We start from the raw sequence: 19,759 nt of genomic DNA on the forward strand, positions 1-19,759 counted from the left end.
AAATCAGAAACAAGAACTGGAGACTGACTGTTCTTAATGACTTCTTCGCCTATCAACTACTCTAACCTAACACCCCAGGTTTCCATACCTAGTGACATTCATAATTATCCTGTCTATGAGAAGAGATGTGAAAGCATCTTGCTGTCTTTCCCCCATGACATTGCCACTCCAGCAAGCATTTTCCAGCAAAGCTTTGCCTGATCCAGACACTTCAGACCACACCTGTAATTTAAATAATGGCGCTCACGTGGGAACCTTACTGCAGAGACAGCAGCAGGCCCAGTCCTCTGCAAGCTCACCACTGGAGTCCAGCAAGGCTCTTTCAGTTATAAACAGAGGCCTTTTGGCTTGCCCACTCTGCACTAATGTGTTATTATAGCTGGACAACTCAGTTCCATTTTATTACAATGGCCAGTATAATTTATGAATGTTTTAGACATGAAGGAAACTGAAGAGAAAAATAACAAATGAATTTTGAAATGTTTTTTCCCAAAGTCCCCTGAGGCATATGTTGTATTGAATATTCAGATCAACTTCAAAGAATGTGAAGAAATTAATTCATCCGTAACTATCAACATAATTACTACAGAAGAAAAAAATAATCATGCAATTATTCAAAATGTCATTTTGAAGGTGAAACCCTGTTGCCTGACCTTAAATGTTCTTACTGGGTTTTAGCTTTTCTCAAAGTGATGCTGTAAATCTTACTCATCTGATACTCATTGAGTATCTCTGAGTTGACTAAGTATTATTATCCAATAAGTATATGTTTCATAAACACATAGGTGCTGAGCCTTACTTCAGCTGAATGTATTGAAGTGATGTTGCTATGGAAATATATTGCTACAATGTAAGGCCAAAAAGTTAAACTTCTGACAGATTAATAATGGCAAATGAATAAAAGGTGCATATTACCATCATCCTTTGAATATCTACAAGTTAATAACTAAAAAGTAGAATAACATACATGTCTATAGGAAAGTTGATTTATTAATCATTCAAAAGTATTTATTGAGTGTATATTCAGTGTAGGCACTGTACAGGAAAGTAAATATCTGGGAACCAGGTAATAGTTTTCCTGTCTTTGTGGAGTTGTCAGTCTAGTGAGGGAGACATCCTTAACATAAAGCTGCAAAGAAACAGACATGCTGTAAAGAAAAATAGGAGGCATCAGTGAGAACTTTTAAGAGTGCACATGTAAGAGAGTTATTAATTTGGAAGGGCAGGTACAGCCTCCCTGAGGAATTGGCATTATAGTTGAGTCCTGAGGATGAGGAGGGGTGGTGGGTCTGGAGATATTTCTGTGGTGAAAAAGGGAATAGCAGGAGAGAGGTGGAAGAAAAGGCAGGACTGGTAGGGCATTGCCTCTGGGGAGGTGGGGGAGGGCACGGGAAAGGATCCAGGGCAGCGCCCAGGGGTGGCTCTTGAAGAACCACCAAAGATTCAGAAGAATTGACCATAAGCAAAACAACAGGCTTTGAAATGCAGCTCTTTATCAATGATAAATACTATTTATCATAGAAATTCTTTATTTTACAATTGGGAAAAATATTATAGTAAGAATGTTTCAAATCCTAAGTGCCACAAACCTTGTTCCTTTTCTAACTTCTAAACATTCTTACCATAAATTATGAACACATATATAGCAATTTCCATCCATATTTTACTTAGACCTGTTTCAAGGGTGAAGATGACTAGTATATAACATATCCTAACTTTCTGTAACTTACATTGCATCTTCTTGGGAAGAAGAGTTGTGGCAAATTAAATAAAAATACATACAAAATAAAGCTATTAAAGTGGGAAAAAATTTTCTATGTAGGGAGAAGGAGATGTAAATATTTCTGAATTAGGCTAGTTATTGTAAATGAAACCTCTTTTTCGCTGAACTTTTTGCCAAACAAAGCAAAAGAGAATGTGATGAAAGAAAAAGCAACTATTTTCTGATCAAAGTATTCTTTGATACTTCAGAAAAGAGAAAGTTTTCCAAATCTCAAAGGATTTCTAAATGTCATCTATTTTATAAGAAACATGGAACAGCAATGATAGAGTCCTAGTAACTACTGTTTATGAGTAGAATGTCTACTGCATACTAGGAGCTTTCATGCCTGTCTTCTATTCTCACCACAGCCTGCAAGTGGATGTTGCAAATGAGAAAACTGAGATGTAGAAAGCGGGCATATTGTTTAAGGTCACACAGGTAATAAACGGTATACTTGGGGTATATTGCCCCAACGCAATTCTCCATGTGCAGTGATCTTGATGTGTTAAGATGAGATTACCATATGATGAGATTAGTGGTGTGTGTTTTACTGAAAACCTAGTTTGAAAACAAGGGGAAGGGTGCTTATTATTCAGATCTTAAAGTGCTTTTTTTAATGTCTTCAGATACTGTAAGACAGAAGTTTTCAAAGTGTAGTGTAGGGATTCCTGGAGGGTCCCTGAGACCACTTTCAGAGAGTCTGTGAAGTCAAAACTATTTCATCATAATATGAAAGCATTTCTCCTTACTTATCAAAGCACAGTGGAATTTTTCAGAGTCTACATGATGTGTGATTTTACAATAGAGAATGCATAAGCAGATAAGAGAATCCAGCTGTTTTCCAGTAAACCAGAAATTAGAAATTTGTAAAATTTTACAACAGTGACACAGTAGTAATTTTTTGTCTTAGAAAATAGTTATTTATATTTTTCAAATGTTTATGTTAATGTAATGAGTTTATTATTTTATTTTTAAATAAATTAACAAGTAATTTTTTTATTTATCAGTTTTAACTACTTACACAGTAACTAATGTTAGGTATAATTCACATAAACAAAAGCTCTTTGAGGTTCTAATTTTTTTTTTTTAACTCTAAAAGAGACCTGAAAACAAAAAGTTTGAGAACTGGTGCTCTAAAAGTGTTGCTGCTTCTAATGATTGTGTCTCCTTGGGGGAAAGACAGAGGATCATATTTCATGTTTTCCTTCTTCCTAGCTTCCTGACTTGAGATAATGTAGGAGTTAAAAATACTAACTATTGGTCAAATGCAATCAGTGGGTCCAAGCAAAAATAAAATCATGACTCCTACCATTTTGTCAATCAAATACACTTAAATGCCTTCCCCCCCATGATCTTATCATCACTTTTAATAATCTTTCTACACCAAGTAATTTCTAACAAATGATCCCTGCCTATACTTTTTAAAGTAAGAATTATCACTATTAGCATTTCATTGCTTTGTTTTTGCGTTTGTCCCCCTGGTAGTGCATGACTCCTAAATCTATTGTTTTCTCTAAAACTTTTCTTCTGTTATCTGGTCTAGTTCTCCTTTATGGAGTGCCAAATGGTGTTTTGGGTTTTGTTTGTTTTCTCTTCCTTTTTTAAATTTGGACTTAGAACACATAACAACCATTTCTGTTCAAGAAGGCCAGAACAACATTTCATGAAAATCTTTATATAATTAGTACTTTGCTAACCAACACTTGCCAGTTCATCTCATTTTTTCTTGTTATTGTGTTGTTATTTCCAGTATCATTTTCTTCCCAAAGCAATAGAGCTTTTAAATTGGGTTAGATTAGGGAGGAAAATCAATATTTTCTATTGATTGGGATCAATAGAACTATGCAATTCTTATGTATATTCCAAAGCTACTATATGAGATACTTCATCTTTGCCTTCAAACTCAGCTTATACAAAAGATAGTATCTTCATCCTCAGAGATATGGTGGATTTTCCCAGGATGTATCATTCAAAGCTGAGCACGGTCATCTGTCATTCTGTCATTTCTCGTCCCCCTCTATTACCCTCCCCATCCTTCATTGTTCTACCCTCTTGTCCTTCGTTTTTATTTTCCTCACATTTCCACCCTACAAAATCAAGTAATGGGTATATCCTGAGCATCTGTTGGGAATCATGTAACAGGCAAGAGTCTGGACTTTACAGCCAGATGCCCAAGTCTCAATCCCGACACCACAGTGTCTAGTTGTGACACTGTACAGATCTCCTAGCCTCTTTATGCCTCAGTTTTTTCATTTGTGGAACAAGAACTATATAATTTTACTTAACAGAGCTGCCATGAAGATTAAACAAGCTATTAGGTCTAAAGTTTTTATAATAGTGCTTGAAATATAGTAAGTGCTTAGGACATGAATGGTATTATTATTATTACCTACATGTGGTAATTATCTAGTGTAAGGAATGAGTTAGAGCTGGTAAGACATGAACAGAAGCAACTTTATTTTTTCTTACTGTTGTGCAGGCAAATCAACACTGTGAATCCATTCTTCTCCTCAATGAATAAAATTTCAGGCCATGCCCATAGCTTTTCCAGTCCCTCTTGGGTAAGGAAAAGACCAAAATTTTAGACTCATCCAATTTTAAACTTCTTCCCTCCCCCAACTTGGACCTTAGAGATCTATAATTTATAAATATAGGGGGTAGAGATTCTTGTTAGTTCCTTCTCTATTTCTTGCTTTTTTTCAACCAGCCAGATGCTGATTGTGGTCCTTCCAGAGTTGGAATGTGAAAGCGATGATGAAGAGTGGGAAAGGAGATGGACGGTTAAGAAAGGTCTTACCAGACTGGCACATGTCTGGTCTGGCACCCATAATCTCTAGGTGTGGCAGGTTACAAATGCCTGTTGTTCTTTGTTTATGGGACAACATTGATGGCTCTACAGAGACTCACTGCAGGATAGTTCCATCACTGCAGGTTCTCTGAGTGGCCCCTTAGCTACCTACCTCCCTCGTGTTCTGTTTCCTGTCATGCTGAGATAAGATGGCATCACCCCAGCAGAAAATAGGCCAGCAAAGGGATCTCTGGAGGGATACCAGTGTCTGGTTCTCTTCTGCACAGTCCACACTGGGCCTGTGAGAAATGTGCTTCTTTGCCCAGCTATTACTTGAGGGCAACTGAATCTCACTGAGACCATCTCTCCTCAATCACCTGCTCCAACCGTTTTCCAGTTTTTCATGAGTGAGCCAGATATCAGTTCCTGTTTCCCCAAATCACTAACTGACACATGTCAAGTGCTACAAATTGTGACCTGGAAGTATTTATCCCCTCTTACTTGGCTTGAGTAGAAAAAAAAAAAAAAGTACCTCTTCCCTTCCCCTATGAGATGGGAAAGGAAAAAACTACAGCACCTTGGCAACTTTTTCTCTTAATCCAATGGAAAAATAGGCAAAGCATTTGAGTACACAGTTCATAGAAGAGGAAAACCATTAAGGGTATGAAGAGAAGGTAGACGATACCAGTAAACAGAGAAAGATAAGTTAAACCAAACATAAGGTATAATCTTTATACTCCCGCTCTGCAAAAGTTAAGAATATAAATTAGATAAAAATATTAGGAAAGCATTTACATTTACACTGTTTATGTGAGTAAATACTGATGGAGTCTTCTAGGAAAGTACTTTTGCAGTATATATTAAAATTGAAAATATATATAACTTTCGACCCCACCAGTCCTGCTTCCAGGTATCTGTCCTAAAGGAACACCAGCAAAAATACTCCAATATTCAAATATTAGAAGGTTTATTACTGCATTATTTGTAATTGTTAAAAATTTGAATGTGCATTAAAAAGGAAATAGCAAAATTTTTTAAATGATACATCCAACAAAAAGTGGATGCAAGGATTAAATAGAGTAAGTTGTAGTGACACATGGGAAAGATTTCAAAGACATTGTTAAGTGAAAAAAAGCAATGTAAAATTCTTATTAATGATACATTTATATAAGAAAACTAAAGAAATCAGGGATATTTCCTTCTATACATATACTCATTTTGTATATGAATAGAAAAGAGTTTGGACCATTTCAAACCGATGAATGATTACTTTTGGAGAGGGATCCTGATACTGGGGGAAGCAGGGTCAGGTAGAACTTCAACATTCACAATCAAAGTATATTACATGTGTGATTACACATAATTTACAAAATAATTTAAAATACAATAAAATGAATAGAGTTGTTAGAGGTGATCTTTAAGATCACCTCAAATATAACACTCTGTATTAATGTCTGGACTTACTAATCCTCAGAAGAGCCTATGAGAGCATTCATTGTCATTAAACAATATTTGTCATATTAAGGATAGTTCTCTATAATAATTACTCGCATCTCAGTGTCTGTTCAAACCGTAATTATGAAGTCTTTACTATGGTTGTGAATTTCTAAGATGACACATATGTAATGCTTTTCAGCTAATAAACCAGACATTTCAATATAGAGCACCTTGACTTTACTATAATATTAATTAGACAATTTGAGCTGATACGGTAACATGCCTATGAGAACTCCAACTAATATTCTCTGAGAAGTAAATATTTTATTTCTGGCAAGTGGTTCTATACAGTTTAAATCGCATTTCACTTTTAGGAAACGGTATATAAACTATTCTCAAATGTTACATAATTTAAAACATTTTCTTTTATGGTATTTGTTTTTAATCATAGTACATGTGTGTTTTTGAATCACTTAACTTAATAAAGATTGTTATAATTTTGGAAAGATTAAATATAAAAGTGTTGGAGCCATAAATATAACACATGAATATTACTTCATTATTTTCCCTGTTAGTACCTACATGAAAATGGGATTGTCCACCGTGATCTCAAACCAGAGAATCTTCTCTATGCAACTCCAGCCCCAGATGCACCACTCAAAATTGGTGAGGACATTTCCTGATGTCTTATGATCCCTTTTTCCAGAGCAGAAGAAATTTATTCCATGGAATTTATAAATACTGCTCCATCCAGTTTTGCCTCCATTAAATTTCCTCAAATATTGGTGTCTGTAAAGGAATAATTAATTGTTTCGGAAATCTGTGTTCTTTCCTGGAGTGTTAATCTGAATTAGTGGCTGGAAGTTGGTACTTCATTTCTGGACACACAAAGGAATCACAGCTCTTGGAAATGATGGGGACTTCAGGAGACGACTGTGTTTTGTAGATAAGTTTATATAGAAGAAAATCGCAGAGTATGTAACATTTCTTTTTTCCTTTTTTTTTTTTTTTTGTTTTTTTTTTTGGTTATTAACTTTTATTCCACAAGTTAGTTGGAGCTTAGTTTTAGGCAATGAAGAACTTTGATGTAAAATACTTAGTGCCTATCAGTGAATTCGGGCTATGAGTCATTTGTTTATATGAACAGAGATAAACTGAGATCTGTGTTTCCCAAAGTGCACTCCATGGAACACAGGTCCTCAGTTGAGTGAACAAGGGTGAATAATTCTTTTGGGGGGACCATGGTTTGTGGAGGTGCTAAGGTTGGTCAAATAAGTTATGAAATGCCAATTTAAACATTTTTATTTCTGCAGGACTTTCAAGAAAGTTAAAAATACTAATGTGTAGCCTGACATCTAAATTAGTGTCTTTGAGACTTTTCCCAGTTCTTATTTGACTCTGGAAACCTTGGGGATTTTTTTTCCTTCAGTAAGCAGTTTGAAGAACTATAAAGATGAACTTTGGAAAGTTCTGATCTACTCAAAGAGATCATTAAATTAATATTTTAGAAAAAAATGTATATTAAATGTTACTTTTCATGTCCCTTACAAAGTAAATCTTTGTTTGCAAAAAAAAAAAAAATTATAAAATTTATTTTAGATGAAATCTCCATAGTAGAATCTGTACTAAATCCTCTGAAGGGCATTGCTCTTTTGGAGCTGTCCTTTATAATGCTGATCTGATGAGTTCACTGCATTTATAAATGTTAACACTTTTGAAAATTAAATTGTACATATCATGGAAGAGCTCAGACAACATAATGTGCTTTATGAATCCAAGAACCTAAAGAAAAAATCCTGGAGTCCTGCTGGGCAGCTGGCTTGTTCTCATAATCACTCCTGAAAGGTAGTGGACAGCAGGGAGGCTTCCATTTTCTTTGACATCACTTTCAAAGATTTTATCCTTAAAGAAATTTCTTTAAATGGTTGGACGGATACTGATTTAGGCAGGAGCTCCCTTCTTCCTGAAGGACTTCCTACTGCTTTTTCTGATAAGGATCAGCACCTCCATTGAAACGTGGGTTTATCTTTGAAGCCTAAAATGGCATCAATTCTGCACCTGCCTCTCTTGAAGAATGGCCTTGAACTGTTTCCTGATGTTTCCTGAGTGAGAGAGGTGTAGCCCAGTGAATAGACCGTAATGGTAGCAACTTCTGATAATGTTTTATCTGATAATATCCTGAGAAATAAATAAAAAGGATTTTTGCGCAGAAAAGGTATATGTTCCCTAGATGAGAGTAAATTCTTTTCCATCAAATGCACTATGGAATGACATTATTTATTTTGAGGCAGAATAAACCTTTGATACTTCTGTTCATTTTCTTGACATTTATGAAAGTCTAATTTTTAAATTTGATTTCTTCCAATGGATTAAAAGTTCTGAATTACATCACTACTGTCCTTTAGTTTCATAAATCTCAGAATTAATATTAGATAAAATATATGTACTGCAACTATTACTTCAAGAAGTAATAGCTTATTTACTCAAATCTGGTAATTATAGAGAAAAGCATAAAATGTCTTTGGTAGTTATTTTTTTCTTTTTTTCAATTTAAAGCAACACTTGAATTATTATTTTTTGGTTGTTTGTTTACTCTCCCAGGTGACTGGCCCCTATCTACATTTACCCCGTCATCAAATACAAAAACAAACAAAGAATTTAGTTCTATTTTGAATAACAAAAGTATTCTGTCATCTTATAAAAGATGAGAAAAGACTCACTTCATTAAATTTTTTTCTTGTCTTATTAGCTGATTTTGGACTCTCTAAAATTGTGGAACATCAAGTGCTCATGAAGACAGTATGTGGAACCCCAGGGTACTGCGGTATGCTCTTTAATACTGATATTTTACTTCTATTGTTGTTTGAAATCTATTTTTATTTGATGAACTTATTTTTTAACTCCTAATGTCTCTATGTGAAACACAATTTGAAGTGTCTTCATGAGGAAGACATTTGTAAATGACAGACCACCTCTTGTTCTGCATAAGGGGTTCAATGATGTTGATTTGAGGGCACCCTGTTAAGACAGCAGAGGGTGAGGGGACCACAGGGAGGACAGACTGGGTCCTCTGTACCTGCCTTTGAGGTGGTAGCTATTCTTGGGGCCACTCAGGAGTAGAAAAGTAGTCATCAGGGGAAAGGACAGGAAAACAGTTTTATGACTGGAATTAAAGCCATGAATCCTGTATCACTTTCCTTACTTGCTTTTACTTGGGAGAGTGTGTGAGGAGAGCATGTGTCATTAATGCAGATGGTGTGGAAGACAACAGTAAGAGTGGGGTAGTCCCTAGCTATTGTTGGTGGCACTGGGCTAGCCTCACTAAGATAAGATATTTAGGTGGGGTTTCCCCACCAGAATCCCCCGGTCTCTGGAGATGAGCTGTGCGGCAGTCCTCAGATCCTCTTGACCAGTCTCTCAGAATGGGTTGAAGGCACCTTGAGTACAGTTCACAATCCAGAGACAGAACAATAGCATTTGATCCAAACCAGCATGAAACTCATCCTTTTTTTCTTGATGGCTGTATTAATCTGGCAACAACCTAAAAACCAATAAACCTTTCAAAAATTATCAAGAATTTCTAAAATTTTCGTGGCTAATGAGTATGTGACAAATTAATTAGAACTCTAATCTGGATTACAAAGAAAAGAGACAAGATTTCATGTTATCAGTCATAAGTTTAGCTATGATTTTCTCTTAGAATAATCATCTTTTTATGTAAATCTTTCTTCACTGACTCGTCTCTTCAGCAAAATCACCTGCTGTGTATTCAAGCCAGTGCTTAGCACCTGGGAGATGCGTTTTCTTGCCTCCATCCCCACTCAAGGGGCTTACAGTCTATAGAGGAACAGTCACGTAAATCAAAAATGTATAGCACCTTAAGAAATACCATGTTACGCACATAGGAAGGCCATTATGGAAACAGGAGAAGGGTGGTATTTGGAGTTTCCTGTCTTGTTCTTCTATGGCATTTATATTTGTTAATCACCTCATCTGAGAAATAGACATGTCAGAACTACATAACTAACTCATTTTAACAACTTTTGAATTCATAGAAATCAGACTGAAAAAGTGCAGTAAGATATCCACTAAAGCAAATGTATGATTAATTCACAGAAGTTTAGTGCTGGAAGAAACTTTAAAATTCATTTACTAACATTCTCATTTTACTGAGATCAAGAGTATGACTTTCCCAAGAGTCCACATCTAGTTGTTGGGGGATCAGGGATGAGAATCCAGGTATGCAAGGTCCTAAAAACACAATGATAGGATTCCCTACACAAAAAAATCACCATAGATAAATCAGTATGGTTTTCCTTCACAGAAATATTTATCAGTCATTGCATTTAATTTATAATTTTCTCTAATTTAATTTTTATGCCTCAAAAGTATTACTAGGTCATTGTCAGAAGTGAAAATCCAAACAGATGTAATCAATATTAACACCTCATGCATTCTTCTGCACCATTCTCCACATTTCCATGTTCATATAAACATTTTATAATTTTTATTTTAACTAGTTAGTTTCCCTGGTCTAAAGTAATAATGTTTTGGATTACTTTCTTAGAGCTGAATTGTTCATAAATCCAGTGATTACACAGAATTAAGTGTACCTATCTTTTTATTAAATCTTTACATTATGCCAAATATTCTTGTTCTGGAGCTTAAGTTCCTTGAGGACAGGAGTAGTTTATCAATTAGGAGTAAATAGAGAAAAATCAAAATATAGTTTAAACAAGACAGAAATTGATTTCTCTGATGTTAGAAGTCTACAGGGAGGCAATCCTGGTGGGTTCCACAGCTGTGGCTCTTCAGATGTGGTGGCTCTCAGTGCCAGGGATTCAGAATTTTCTGTCTTGCTTTACCATTCCTCAGTATGTTTCCTCACATTCCAAAATGACTGCTTGAAATCGGTCATTCCATATTCATTCTACACAATAGAAAGGAAAAAAGATTGAAAAAGAGTGCATCTTTTCACTATTAAATAGACTTGCAGAAGCTCCAAATGTCCACTTATATCTTACTAGCCAGTACTTAGTTACAGCCTCCACACTGCCAGGGAAAACTGGCAATGTGTCCCTTGACTGGACGTGCCCCAAATGAAATCAGGGTTCTCTTACCAAGAATGAGTATTGCATTAGACAACTCACTCTCTCTACCACAGGCTTATGAGTAGGATTTTCTTAGCAAAAATGTGAAAACCATTTCACTATGTCCCCTGTAGGCATCCTCTTGTTTGTTTTAATATTTTATGTTTTATATTTTATGTTTTCCTTAGAACTGTTAGCTAACAACTTGTCCATGACCCTTCCCTTCTAATGGATCCATGTGGACTTTTCCTTTCTCTAAGTCAAATGTTCTTATTTGTCGTCATCCTGAATTTCTTTCCTGCCTCCAGAGCTCCAAGAATACAGGGGAAAATAAGAACCCTGAATTTAGTCCTATGTGCCAAATGGGGTTCCCATTTGTGATCTCTAATTGCTAACCAACTAATAGAAGCTTTGAAAGAGGTCTGAGAAAAGAATGACACAACAAATTAAGGATTTAAGAAGAAAGCTGGGGGTGTTTAGTAATCATTATCTAGTACCAAACACTAAGTATTCCAAGGAGGTAGCTAGGTTGGAGGAATTCTCTGAGAATTGAGCAGCCTGAAATGGGAAGATCAGGGAGAAATTACACCAGTGATCTCTCAGAGTCCTTTCAAGGGTTTTAATAGTAGTGACAAGAGCAGTTCTTTCTTGCAGCAGTACAGAATGGCCATCCTGTGAATGAGGGATTCACTCATTGATAGAAAGAACTTTGAATGACTAATAGACTCCACGTTAGGCACCAAGATTATAAGAGTGAACGCAGTATGGTCTTATCCTTCAAGGATTTCATAGGGTATAAAAGGAGAAAGATCTGTACACACTAAATCAAAGTTTGGTGTGATAAGTTCTATATTTATCTGAGCCAAAGGCTCAAGGATAAAGAGAAGAGGGAACAATTAATACTTCCTAGATAGGCCTTTACAGAGGAGGGGCATTTAAGTTGGACACTGAAGGATTAGTAGGAGTTCAGCAAATCAAGAGGTGGCCACAAGGCATTCTTTGTCAGCAGGCACAGGAAGAGAAAAGTCAGATGAGTAGTAGCATCTGACTAGTTCAGGAACTGTTTGTTACTTTGTCACTTTGCGTGACTGGAACATAGTCTTTGGTAGGGAGCATGCAGATGGGCTTGGCAAAGTAGATGGATCAAATTTTAAAATAATCTGTACATTAGGCTAAGAAATTCAGACTTGCTTTGGTAAATAATAGTGATCCAGCAAATGTTCTTAGTCAGGGCAGTTATATTTTTAAATCAAATCTGTATTTTATAAATATCTTGATAGTGACATTTTGACAGATGGATTTGAGAGAGAAAGGAGATCAAAAGAAGACAAATTAGAAAGCTATTGTAAATGCTCTTTCCTGTCACTCCATTAACAGCTTCAGTGAATAATGTATTCAATCTCCTCCTAAATCTAATCATTTTTAAACATAAAACTATTATAAAAATACTATTTCAGATGTTTGTCTTTGCTAGCTTATAAGATGGGCCCATCTTACAGATAATGCCATCTTAGAATGGAGGCTTGTTTTCCATTTGCTATTTCTTCCCCTATAGATGACCACATAACCCTTGAGGCTATGTAATAGGGGAAAAGGGAATTGACTGGATGAAGTTAATCCATCCTCCTCTGCTATAGGTAGAGGCTCACTAGGAAGAAGTAATTTGCTGTATTATATGAAAATGAGGAGAAAGCAGCATGGAAGCTGGGGCAGGGGTGGGGACTGAGAGAGAAAATAAAAGTGCTGTGTGAACTCTGAAGTGCTAAACTTATGTGTGGAATTACTATTATATGGGCTGATCAGGCTTGGAAATCAAAAATAAGTAAGTTTGATGTGTTTAAAGAGCAAGGTTCAAATTATATATAAACAGACATATATATGCATGCATACTCTTGGTCCAAAGGTAATAAATACACTGGAATATTACCTCCAAGTGGGAGCAGAGGAAGGGGCAGGATGTTAAGGCACCCCTTTGTACAGTAACACAGAAGCACTGGAAAAGCTGAGTTAGGGAAAAACAGAAGCCCCAGTAACACCAGGGCACCGGAAGTGGGTGATCTAGAACAGAGGAAAGATGCAGGGTTTTAATTTTTTTTAATTTAGTATAATAATATTTCTGTTCATCTGTCTTATAAACAAATAGACCATTTATAGGAAAGGCTGAAGCCCCCTTTGAGGATGCCCCTCAGTTCGAGCCCTTTCTTTCCTCACCACATACAAGTACTGTCATCACTTTGTCATGTAGCCTTCTGAGAATAATTAGGTGGGGAGGGAACTGTCCATTTATGGAATGAGTTGAAAATGGTAGGACTACAGGACTGGTAGGAGTCATTGTCATGTTATGGAAAGCATAACTTTACACAGAGACTGAACTTGGAGCAGTGTCCGCCATATAATTGACAGAGGAGAGGGCTGAGCCTGCTTGCTCGCTTGATGTAAGGGCGATTACATCCTGAACAATTATCCTTGTGTACACTGGGTCTAGTTTCCACCTTGAATAGAAGGATTTTTCAGTTACATCTCTTGAGGGAGTAGGTGTTTATATTATACCATCTGTCATTTGTCAGGAAATTAAAAAAAGGAAAGCTACCCATTCAGTCTCATTTATAGAACCTTTGCCTCAGGCTGTTAATAACAGAGCATTCGCCTATAAGTGAATCGCAAAAGAAAGATTACAGATGCTAGGTGTTTAAGGAAATATTCATTATTTCCTTGGAAGTGTACCCAATTGAAACTAAACTGCAGGCCAGAAAACTAAAATTTGTGATCTGGTTAAGTGGAATCAATGTCTAGTGTTCTGAAATAGTCCAAAGAGTGTTCAACATTGAAGAAATTCTCATAATCTTATTGGACAAAGAAATAGATCTCAAGGAAAAAAAATCGATTGGGTCATGGTTCCTGATAAATGTGCTACAATGTAACTATGCAGTATTGCTTCCAAAATGTCTTAAGTCGTTCAGATATTTAAGGCTTGAAGTCTGTGGGTTCAAACCTACCCATGCCAATCACAGAAAAAAAGTACAAGCTGTTAGAGCAGAAAAGAAGCCAGTATGGAAGACGATTCTTCCAACGATAAAAGAATTTTTCTGTCTAAAGCCAATTATCTAATTTATTCATAAGCTTAATTAAACTGTGTTCATATTATATATTCTTAGCTGTTTGTTTATCCAAATTCCATTTTCAGGGTCCAGAAGCTGTCAAGAATTTATTTCCTCTCGACATTTGCCAGGGTCCCATCATTATAGGGATAATCCTGCCTTATTGCCCACATTACTGTGTTTTAACGAAATAACCTACTACATTCACTATAGTAAAATTATAATTTTTCCACAGTCTACAGTCAGAAGAGATTTCTGTCTACATGAACACACATTACTATGAAAAATGTTGGAAAATTTAAATGAGATGAAATAAGTAAATCTAATGGTCTAAAATACAAGGTTTTAGAATAGTTTTATGTTTTTGTTCATTTCTAGAGAACTAAATAGCTAAGATGAAATAATAACGTTATCAAATTACATTGGTAATCTAATCAAGTAGGGATGGTCTTGCCTGAGAACTAATTAAAACAAGGATGACTTTCTTCTTGCAATGAACTTTAAAAAAAATGGATGAAATAAATATATAGTAAAATGTCATCTGCACTGCCTGTAACTTTCTCCTCAATGGGCTGGGGTGTGTACATGAGCCCTTGGGGCTTGTTGACAACAGGAAGGCAGCAGAGAAAGCAAAAAGAAGAAATCAGAGAATGCCAAGCAGGTTGGTGAAGGGTGCCCAGATCCATCTCCTCTTCCTGAACGGGCTGTGTCCCCAGGCCATCATAGGGTTGTCCCAGGCAGGCTTGCAGTGCCTGATCCAAATGAACAAGGGCCAGGAGAAGGGCAAAGTGAGGCTGGGGACAGATGGAGGAGTGGTGAGGAAAGGTGTAGCACAACTTGTTCTTGACCTTGCAGGGGGCAGGACGCTGCAGGTTGACTGCAGGCTTATTTTAAACTGTCTTGGAAGTTTTAAATCTAGAGGAAAATAAGTCTCTTGGGGTCTTTTTGTTGGTCTGGTACTGACCTAAATAAAGGGTATTCTTACTTTAGTCCATTTTCATTTAATGAATATTTATTAAACTCCTATCATGCACCAGGCACTGCTCAAGGTACTAGAGATGTAGCAGTGGAAAAATTTTTCTTCTTTAAAGATGGTACATTTTAGTGGGAGAAGACAAACAATAAATAAAATAAATGTGTTAATTATATAAAAAGAGGTGATTATTTCTATGGAAGAATATAGAGTTGGGAAAGGGGACAGGGCACACCAACCCTGAGGCAGGAACACGCCTGGCCAGCAAGGAGGCTGGTTGGTTGGTTGGAGCGCAGCGACGAAAGGGGAAAATAGCAGGTAAGGATAGCAGGGGTCAGAGCTGCAGCTGGAAGGATATAGCTAATACTCACTGAGAGTGGAAGACTTTTGAAGCAATAGATTTAGAGCTTGTTGATTTTGAGATGCCTGTTAGCCATCCAGGTGGAAGTGATACATGGGCAGAAGGGTGTATCTGAAGTTCAGGAGCAAGGGCATGGCTGTTGTTAGAAATACGGACATTATCAGCACATAGATGCTATTTAAAGTCATGAGACTATCCAGCATCACCAAGGCAGAAAGAAAAAGACCCAGACTGACCCCTGGGCAACATCACCATTAGGAGGCCAGAGAGAAGAGAGAAACCACCTTATCATTCTTAGACCGTCAAATAGTAGAAGCAGCTCCACAAGACAGAATTATTAATTATGAGTAGATGTTTTAAGGCACAGATTCAGGGCTCAATACACCAAACAATATTCTAACATCTAAAGCTGTCAGCAGTGTAAGGGGCTGCCTCTCTGGCTTGGGAAATGGTCACAAAACCTGACTGACTCATCTCTCGGGATTCAGGGCTATCAGTGAGGGGAGGGGATGAAGAGTCCTGCAAATTTCTGCATCACCATATGTATTAAATGATACGACCGCAAAAGCTGTGTGTATGTTCTATATATGTAAACTAAGTTGAGGATGATGTCAACCACTTTAGTTAAATCAAAGTTAATCAAGTATATTTTGGCCTGACATGACTGATAAAATTGTATCTAAACAGATTGTCACCAGCATCAGCCCCTCATTTCTCATACTCCCTTTGGTTTAGAGACAGTCTTTTAATGTACTGGTAATCTTCAACTTCTGGGTCTCCATATCACAAAATCATTTTTTGTGCCCACTTCCTTGTAACTGTAAGAGACTACTTCAAGAAGAGAACCAACTGTGCTGGAGAACTTACAGTTCTGTAAGGAGTCAGCTCTATTATTACATATGTGAGGGTGGAATGAAGGGAGGAAAAGAGGTCAAAAGGGAGAGGTGATTGATGGCAAGTGGGTAGAAGACTTGCTTAAAATGTATTATTTGGGCCTTGAACACCCACAACATGTTCCATTTATAATGTTTGCTACAGAAAGGATATGCATAAAATAAACATAAAAAGTTTCAAAGAATTATTACTGATAATTACCAGTAAGCTGTGTAGCTCCTTTAGAAAAAAACAGTGTTGCTGTACTTAACACATGAGACAGTTTGAATGCTAAGTTCATTACTTTTTAGCTGCTGCTCCTTATACAAAAAGAAATTCTTATAAAATGTGAATATTAGGATCAGTTAGGTTTATTTATTTATACTCTACCTTTTCCCACAAAAACAGGAAGGCAGCTTGTCAACAGTTAATATTCCTTTGCTGTCCCTGGGGCCAGCATCCTTCACAGTTTTAAAGTGACCAGGAGACACAGTCTAATTAAATATTTGGAACAAATAGTGATTCCTCCAAGATGGGAGGGCTCAATGGAATCATAGAAAAGTGAATTTCATAGAAATGAAACTTTCATAGGGTAATAATAAGCCGTGTTTCTTTTTTCCTCTTCTAAAAGCATGAAGTGTTCTCAAATATTTGGTTTTCTCTTCAGGGTATCATTTAAAAAATAAAAAGTGAAGTGAGGATAATAAACAGGCTCTTTCTTCACCCATTTATAAGATTTGTACAAGGAGATATATCATACAATTCATGTGATAAGGAAGACTTTTTCAAGAGCTAAAATGAAAAACATTAAGTGAGAGTTGGATTGACTGATATTTGTAGTGTAAAAGATCAAGAACAAAGGAAAACAGAAAGGATGCGTTAGAACATGAAGCAGCCTATCACCTGTGTCTCAAAACATCCTTCAAACTCTTTTCTTGCTCTACACTAACAAGTCATAAATAACTAAAGTGACAGAGGCTTCAAATGCCTCTTTGGTCCTTCCCAGCCTTCCACAGCATGGAAGGTATAGAATTAACAGTGTCTGAGATCCATTGTAGTAAGTGACAAGGCTGCTCCTAGCTAGAGGCAACCCCTTCTGGAAGCATCTCAGCTGTTTCCCTGCCTGATCCATTCCACACCTTTGTTATAACACTTAGCATGCTGCACTGGGACATTGCCTGTCTTCTCTGTTGTCAAAGCAGAAATTGCACTCGACAAAGTTAAAACGGTTGTGCCCCATACTTGCCAAATGTATGTGACACCGTAACAAAGGACCACATATGATACAGATGCTAAGCACCAGCTTGGAGTCTTCCCAGCTGTGGGCACTGCTGCCGCCTACAGGAGGCTGCCCTGAAGGCATTCTTCTCCTTTGTGCTCCCAGGACAAGTTAGGAACCCAGAAGGGACAGAGAATTTCCAAACACTGCTCTTCTGCTTCTGGCAGAAAATCCCTCTCCCTCATCCTTACCATGCTGCTCACTCCCCTGCAGCAAAATTTAGAGAGATTTCTAGATGCTTTGGTAAAGATGCCATGGATTTTTGTGGCCTCAAGAAAACTCTGAATTCAAAATAAGCCTCTACAGTGAAAGCCCCAGTGTTTTTCCCTCAGCTGTGAAAGGGGGAGTAGTTCTGTAAAGTCAGGTTCAGACTTTGAGATGAAAATAGATTTTTTTTCCATTTTTTGAAAATTGAGGTAGATTGACAATATTATATTAGTTTCAGGTGTGTAATATAACAAATGAAAATTTTTATAGATTATACTCCATTTGTAGTTGTTATAAAATATTGGCTATATTTCCCGTATGTTTTGAATGGTTAAAATGAAATTATAGGAGAGAATACAGACAAAACCCCTGACCTAATGGAATCCGCAGTCTGGCCTGGACCTGCCTCCCAGGCGCTGATCACACCCGGGCCTCACTGCACACCAGCTGTGCTCCACCCACACCAACTTGTCTAGTTCCAAGTGCCCCTTACTCCTTCCTGCCACAAGTCTCTTCACGTGCTTTCTCCACTCACAACTCTCTTCTCTCTTTCCTCAACCACCACCTCTCCCCCTTTGCCTGGTTAACTTCTCTAGATCTTTCACATCTGTTTGAACTTTACTTTCTCTGACCACCTTTCTTGATCTTTCTGACCAGGTCAACCCTCTATGAGAGACTCTTCCTCCAAGCGCTTCCAGTTACCACTTGCACATTTCTTCACATGGTTTTCTTGATCTACCTCCCCCACCAAACTGTAAACACTGTAAACACTGTGATGGTGGAGACTTGTTCCCTGTAACTCCCTATTATTCCCCGCACCACTACATGACAGTGCCTGTCGTACAGGAGGTGTTTAACAAATAATTCATGATTTATTTAATGAGTGAATGGATGAACCTGTTGATTTCATTTGCTTCAGTCTCCCTTGTGTTTGTCTTTCTCAAAACAGTTAACAGTAGTTTAAAGAAGTCTTCTAACAATGAATGCTGCTCTGTAGTTTTACCTGCCAAGGTAGGAAGAGGTTGTAAAGCTCATCTAGGGCATTGACGAAATGGAGGTACAATCCATGACCAAAATTATCCCTCTGCTTTTCCCCTGGGGCTTTAGGAAAAGAGGGAAAACCTAGCACTAATGGTCCCTATAAAGGTGTCACAGGCCATAATTGATAAGAATTATTTTAGAACCATTTCCAGTTACAGTGATTTTATTCAATAAAATGGCGTTCATCTCAATCTTTATATGGACCTTCAATCTCTAGATGTTTTAATGGTACCATGATCTTATTTAAAAATCAGCACTCTGAGGTCTAAGTGGTATGTTGATGAATAAATATCATAATTGAAGTTTGAATTTTTATATAGTTTTTATATTCAGTTAAAACTGCTTTTTAAAAAGGTAAGTATCTTGGCAGTTCCAAGACCATTTACCAAAATTGTTCTGTATTGGATACTGGAGTGTGAGGTATCCTGGGAGCTCTGTAGCATTTAGTATTTAATGAGCAATAGCATGAATGATAATGTAACTTTAGGAAGTGGCAGAAAACCTGGACCCACTTAGAAGACAGCCAGTAAAGTCAATAAATAGTTATTGACTATTTCAGAAAAGATGATTCTGAATCATTTAAAATACATTTTTAAAAAATCGTATTACACCTTGAAATGTTTTTGTCCCCTCCCCCATTTTGTTTTTTTGTTTGATCGTTTTGGCAGTGAGGTGTGAAAAGGTATGAAGGACAGCCAGGAGTGCTTAAAGCACTAAAAGATGGACTAGTTGATGTTTTTTCTTGACCTAAATTGGAAGTAGTCAACTATTTCTCATTCTAAGAAAATCATGAATCCATAGAATTACCTGCAAGGACATTTGATACCTAGGAGACTTAAAGTGCTAGCAT

General features: G+C 36.9%; 1 protein-coding gene across 2 annotated transcripts in view; it reads left to right on the forward strand.

Moving 5' to 3' along the window:
* CAMK4 (calcium/calmodulin dependent protein kinase IV) overlaps positions 1–19,759 on the forward strand; it is a 196,627-nt gene that overhangs the window by 161,597 nt on the left and 15,271 nt on the right. For both annotated transcript variants that reach the window (XM_010987523.3, XM_031448795.2), the window contains 2 exons: positions 6,563–6,653; positions 8,737–8,811. In XM_010987523.3, the coding sequence (XP_010985825.1) occupies positions 6,563–6,653; positions 8,737–8,811 (166 nt within the window). The remainder of the gene's footprint in view (positions 1–6,562; positions 6,654–8,736; positions 8,812–19,759) is intronic.

This window comes from Camelus dromedarius, chromosome 3 (assembly GCF_036321535.1).
Source record: "Camelus dromedarius isolate mCamDro1 chromosome 3, mCamDro1.pat, whole genome shotgun sequence".
NCBI classification, from domain to species: Eukaryota; Metazoa; Chordata; class Mammalia; order Artiodactyla; family Camelidae; genus Camelus; species Camelus dromedarius.